General features: G+C 56.9%; 1 protein-coding gene across 5 annotated transcripts in view; it reads right to left on the bottom strand.

Annotated features, from left to right (window-relative positions):
* Dgkz (diacylglycerol kinase zeta) overlaps positions 1-6,000 on the bottom strand; it is a 39,861-nt gene that overhangs the window by 20,867 nt on the left and 12,994 nt on the right. For 2 of the 5 annotated variants that reach the window (XM_004627000.2, XM_004626997.2), the window contains exon 1: positions 5,797-6,000. The exons of the other annotated variants lie outside the window; for them this stretch is intronic. In XM_004627000.2, the coding sequence (XP_004627057.1) occupies positions 5,797-5,957 (161 nt within the window). In that variant the 5' untranslated portion in view covers positions 5,958-6,000. The remainder of the gene's footprint in view (positions 1-5,796) is intronic. 5 annotated transcript variants of the gene reach the window in all.

Genomic DNA, 6,000 nt, shown 5'->3' on the forward strand with positions numbered 1-6,000 from the left:
TGTGACAATGGCTTCCAGCCCCCAGCCCTCTGCAGCCCAGCCTGCTTCTGCTGAAGCTGGCAGTCTTGGTGGCAGCTGTCTCAGGCTCCAGGGGCAGATCATCTGCTGCACACACTAAACCCACCAAGCATCCACCCGCTGCTTCTCCTCTGCTGGTTTGGGAATGTGGAATATGAGAGAGGGAAGAGCGGCCAAGGAGGGCAGCTGGGGGAGCAGACAGATCTGTGGATTGGCCTTCGCTCCTGGGCCAGGCCCCTGACCTCTCTGGCCCATGTAAAATGGGCATCAAACGCGAGGCATGGTGGCGCACACCTATAATGCTAACACTCAGGAGGCTGAGGCAGGAGGATCACCCCATGCTCAAGGTCAACCAAGCTACAGAGTGAGAGACTATCTCAAGAAACCAAGGAAGGGGCCTGGCCCTAGCTCAGTCCTTTAAGTGGCTGCTTCCACAAAGCTGTCAGCCTCAGGTTCCTGGAGTTCGAACCTCACCACTCTCCCGCTGGCCAAAAGTGCCCTGAAGGCATTCGAGGAAGAAAAAAAAATAAAACCCTTATTCCAAGGGGCTGGTGAGATGGCTCAGTGGTCTAAAGCACCTACTAAGAACAAGTTTAGCAAAGCACAGGGACCGTGGTTCAATCCCCCAGCACCACATGCCAGCCAGCCACGCCCCCTGGTGGGCTGAGCTGGCCACACACACACACACACAAATAAATAAAAGTATTTAAAAAAAAAAAAAAAAAAAAAAGAAACCAAGGAATAGGGGCCGGCAGGATAGCTCAGCGGTCTAAAGCACCTGCTTAGGCAAACTCAGGCAAGCCTAGGCACTGCGGTTCAATCCCTGGCACCGCATGCCGCGCCAGCCCTGCTCCCCGGGTGGGCTGAGTTGGACACAAAAATAAATAAATAAAATAATAGACATTATTTTAAAAAATAAATAAAAGGAAAAAAGCTTACGTTTTTTAAAAAAAGGAATAAAATAAAGTACAAGAGATGGCTAACCAGTCATGATGCTAATGTGAAACTTACATGACATGATGGGTCTACGAGCTGCTGGTATTTGTTAAGGGCCACAAAAAGACAAGGAGGTGAGTGCAGGAGACAGAAGGGGCCTCCTCTCAGTTCCCCTTGCCCTAGGCCAGGTGCCCTAGGCTTGTAGCCTGTCATTCCAGTGCTAACCACGAAGGCAAAGGGCTCCTGGGGGCGTCTGGCTTTTGCTCCTGCCTCTCCTCCCACCAGCCCTGCTCCAGCCAGAGGTGCAGGGAGCCCCCACTGTGACCTCGGCAGGCGGCAGGCACCCATCCAGAATACTGAGGCGGGGCAAGGGTGGACCCCGAGGTGGGGGTGGCAGCGTTTCTTCACGCACCTGCACCATGTCTGTGCGTCCTCGCTGACTCAGAGGTCCTCTCTGGTGGAAGCAGAGCTAGAGGGCAGGCGGGAAGGGGCCAGGTAAGAGTCTCAAAAGCAGGTAGAAGGGCTGGGGAGATGGCTCAGTGGAATAAGTGCTTCACTGGCAAGCACAATGGCCTGAGTTCAATCCCTGGTTCCACCAAAAAAAAAAAAAAGAAAGCAAGCAGGTAGAGCTGTGGGGTGCTCCAATGCAAGCTGCGGATCTTGGAGACCTTAAGACTCCTCATTAGCTATAAGGCATCAGTGGAGTGAAGCAGTGGTCTCCAGGAGCTCCAGGGGCTCAATGAGTGAGCACGGAACTTACAGAGTCACGAGGGGAGGAGGGCATGTGCCCAGCTGTACTCATCCTAGGAGCCACAGCAGTCATCCACTGCAGGTGCACAAGGCGACCCAATGTCCTTCCACATGGCAGCAGTCGCCCCCTCGTGTCGCTTTAGCGACACTGCAGACAGTTCAGGGCTTGGTTCAGGAGCCTGAAACTCTTCTCCATGGGTGCAGAAGGGACTGGGTCCATGCTTCTTTTAAGGACCAGTTCAGCCCCAGCCTCATAGCTGGTTATGTGGCTGCTGAGTGTCTGGGGGGTCACTGGGGAGCCTGAGGCTCCCAGTAGATGAATACTGCTGACCTCTCTCCCAGCCCCGGCTAAATCAGGGCTCATCAGTCCTACCCCATCCTTCCCTGGGAGGGCAGCCACTCTCATGCTGTCCTGCCAACTGCACCCCTAGGTGGCATTCAATACTGGGGATTTTTTTTCAGACAGGGTCTCTGTATCCCAGACTGGCCTAGAACTCATGGCAATCCTCCAGCCTCAGCCTCCCAGAGCTGGGATTACAGGTGTGCCTCACCATGCCCAGCTTCACATGTAGGGATCTGACCTTTTTGGAGTATGACACAGAGACAGAGATAGAAATTGCCCATCCCCTTCCTAATCTGCATCCAGAGCCTCTGGTCCATGTGGCAGTGGATGGAGGCTGGGAGGAAAATCCTAGCCTCGCATCCCAACCTAGGCTAGTGTTACTCAGGCACATGGCCTCATGTGGGGAGCAAACAGCAGCATGCACACTGCTCCGCCACTGAGGTCCCTTTCTCTTCCCCAAACTGGCTGGAACCCAAGGACTCAAGCCGGGACAGCCTCCCTCGGCCACCTGGGCTGTTCTCAGCAGTAGCCTGCAAAACAAGTCACTCAAAGAGGCTCCTTTTGCTCCCAGACACCCTGGCGCCACAGACGGTGCTTCTGCCTCTGAATGAGAGGCATCCCTCAACTCGTCCATACCATTCATTGCCAAACCAACCCAAACAGCAGCCGTGTCCCTCAAGCTGCCCGCTGGCACCCTTTGCCAGCCTTGAGGGCAGCACCATTCCCAACCGGGCTCCCTGTAGTGTGGGCTCTAAATGAGCCCACTGTCTCCAACTCGTTCCACAGGTGTGCCCCCTGCCTGCTGGGAGCTTGTGACTTTCAGCCTAAAGAAGGGCAGGGGACGCAAGAGCAGATGCTCAGGCTCCTGGGGGCTCAAACTGCCAAAGCACCTTCTGTCTAGATGTGCGAGGTGCCAGGCAATTTCTGATGCCTCTGGGGTGCAAAACCAGCTAATCCACCAATTACAACCTGCCCGGATATGGGCTGCTGGGACCAGGCCAAAGGCTCTGGATCCCTTCCTCCCTCTGGGTGGGGCCTGGAGCAGGAGACACAGGCAACTGCATTCCCACTAGAGACTGACCAACCCTTAGCGCTGGGAACCTAAAGGCGAAGGCTCCAGCCTCCTCCCCACACGGTGGAGAACTGAATGCTCTGGATTAGAGTGGAACCTACATGTTGTGCTCTCTCTGCTCCAAAGGAAGGAGGCTGATGCTTCCCAGCAAGAAGTAAGGTGGGTTGGAGTTGGGGAAAAGAATCTAGGAGCTGGGGAGGATCGCAGCTCAGCTTTGTGTTTCACTGGGCTAAAAAAAGGGGGGGAGGATGGCAGAGCACTTTCCAGATTCCCAGAATGATGCCAGTTGGAGGGGGCAGAGATTGGAAGACGCTATAGACCATTCACTCCTCCTGAGCCAGGGATGGCAGCCGCGTGGCCTGTGTGCCATCGCAGGCCCTTGCCAAGGCCACACAGAAACTGCACATTGTTCACAGAACCCTCCAAGTGAACCAAGATCAGAGTGCAGGCTTTTCAACACAGCAGCCACTGCCAATCTACTCACCATCCAGGACCCTCCCTTCTAGCCCTTGCCTGTTTCCTCCCGAGGTACTCAGCCCTGAGGCTTGAGGGATGGGCAGGGGTGGCTGGGGCAATGCAAGGAGCCTGGGGGCAGGTGCCAATGGTTTCAGCCGGGGCTCTGAGGTCTTTTACTAGTGTCCCATGATCAGCAAAAAGAGGTACGGCGACCGCATGAGCAGCATTAAAGAGGGCACAGTCCACAGCAGGGCTGCTATGCACTCGTCTACCTGCACGCTGGCTGCCAAGGGAAGGAGGTCGGCCCCAGAGGGCACAGACTCTGGGCTGCCAGGCTGCAGGGGAAAGCTCTGCTGTTGTGTTCTGAGCATAGCAGGTGACATCCTTCAGATTCCAGAGGTGCTCTTTGGTTTTCTTCCCACTAGGCATCCTATCCCAGGGATGTTTCTCAAAACATCCTGCCATCCATGACAGCATGGCAGTCATCTGGGAGGCCCTACTTTCAGATCTGATCAGACCTAAGAATCTGAACCCCTTCAAGCTTCCTGGGCCCCTGTGATTTTTTTGGGGGGGTGGTAATGGGAATCAAACTCAGGACCTTGTGCTTGCTAGGTAGGCGCTTGTACCACTAAGCTCTATTCCCGGCCCCTGTGATGTTCTGTTGGAGATCCTGGTATGGAGAAAAGACTGTAGATTTTGGAATCAGACCAACTTGTGTTCAATCGCTGTCTCTGCCTCTTATTTGCTACATGACTCTGGGCAAAGTGTGTCTCTCTGACCTTGTGTTTTTTTTCATCTATAAAAATGGAGAAACAACATCTATCCTAGTTTAGAGAATTATGTAAAGGTCGTGTCAGTTCTCCCGCTTCTTGCCTTTCCTCCTGAATGTGCCTGAGGCCCATCCGTCCCAACACAGGCACACCTGTGCCCTTCCCAAGGGGCACAGTCACAGGTCAGAAGCACCCAACACTTGGTGCCCTGTGGGCAGCAACAGGAAGTCTCCCACAGAGCCCCTCCCTCCCCCCCTGGTGCCTGTGAACGCTGGAGGCTACATCCTGCAAGGCTGGGTGTAAAGTGCTCCATCTTGTGCGGCTGTGGGTGACAATATAGAAGCCCTGGGAGCTTTCCTGCCTGCCCTGTTAGAAATGACATTGAAGCCTGAGCAGCTTCACAAAAGCCCATGGAGCTCCATCTGCCAGTGTAAGGATCCAGAGCTCCATGTGGGGTGGCTGTGTGACATCTTGCAGGTGCAAAGAGCCAGGGTTAAGGGCCCCCATGGATTATTGGTAGGTGAAGTCCACCTTGGAAGGGGCTGGCAGAACCTTTGGGAGCCAGACACCACAAAGCCTGGGCAGCCAGAGACAAGTGAGCCAGACACCCGGGTCAGAGTCCAGGGGAACAGAGTCTGTAGGTCCTTGGCTCATCAACTGCAAGCTCCTGAGGCTGAAAGCTCGGAGAAGCAGGTGCAGGGCTCCTCGTTGGCACCTGGCACCTTATACCAGGGCACGAGAGCAAGCATCGGCCCGCAGCCAAGAACTGCACACAGCCACGAACCACCCGCACTATTTCTGCACACCCTCCCGCCAGCTTCTCGCCAGTCCTGGGCCGAGCTCTGTCACAGGCACAGTACGATGAGATTTGGAGGGCTGAGGGTAGAAGGCAAGATGGGCTTGAGCAGCCGGAAGAGTCTAGTCTACACCTCACTTCACCCCCTTCCCAGGGAGGACTGGAAAGAGGCAGGGGGACAAGGCGATAACTGCCTAGTGAAGGGAAAGGCTCCGGTCGGCCACTAAGACCCAGGTGGAGGGAGCAGACGTTCAGGAAGCCCCAACTCCAAGAAGAAACCGAAAAAGGTGGAACAATGAAATCAGTGGCCAGAGCCCGGGGACAGCTTGGCAGACCGGCGGGAGCACGTTCAGCAGATGCCAAGGGGTCCCGTACAAGCCCAGCGGCAGCGTGTCCCTCGCCTCGCCGAAGGCAAGAGAGGCAAAGAGGCCCTGTGGGTCAAGAAGGGTGGGCGCCCACCACGGGGCTCCGGCGGCTGGTGCCCGGGGCGGCGATTCTGAGCGGAGCTGGCTGGCCCCGCACGGTACTTAGCTGAGGGACCGGCTCCTAGGAAAGGGCCGGTCCCCGCGCCGTGGGGATCGGGAGTCCGCGCCCGAGTGCTGCGCTGACCACCCCGCCGGGGCCGGGCGACCTCGCCCGGGCGGCGCCCGCTCACCTGTGCCCGAAGAGCCGCAGCCCCGGGAAGCGCCGCTTGCTGTGGCGCCGCGGCGCCTTGTCCGGCTCGGGACCCGTGTCGCGCTCGGAGCCACTGGACGAGGCGGAGGCTGACTCCGAGTCGCTGCTCCGGGCCTCGGGGCTGCCGTCCCGCGGCTCCATCCGGCCCTAGCCCCGGCCGGCCGCGGGCCCGCGGGAGACGCCC

The sequence above is a fragment of the Octodon degus genome, unplaced genomic scaffold (assembly GCF_000260255.1).
Source record: "Octodon degus isolate 3935 unplaced genomic scaffold, OctDeg1.0 scaffold00018, whole genome shotgun sequence".
Lineage (NCBI taxonomy): Eukaryota > Metazoa > Chordata > Mammalia > Rodentia > Octodontidae > Octodon > Octodon degus.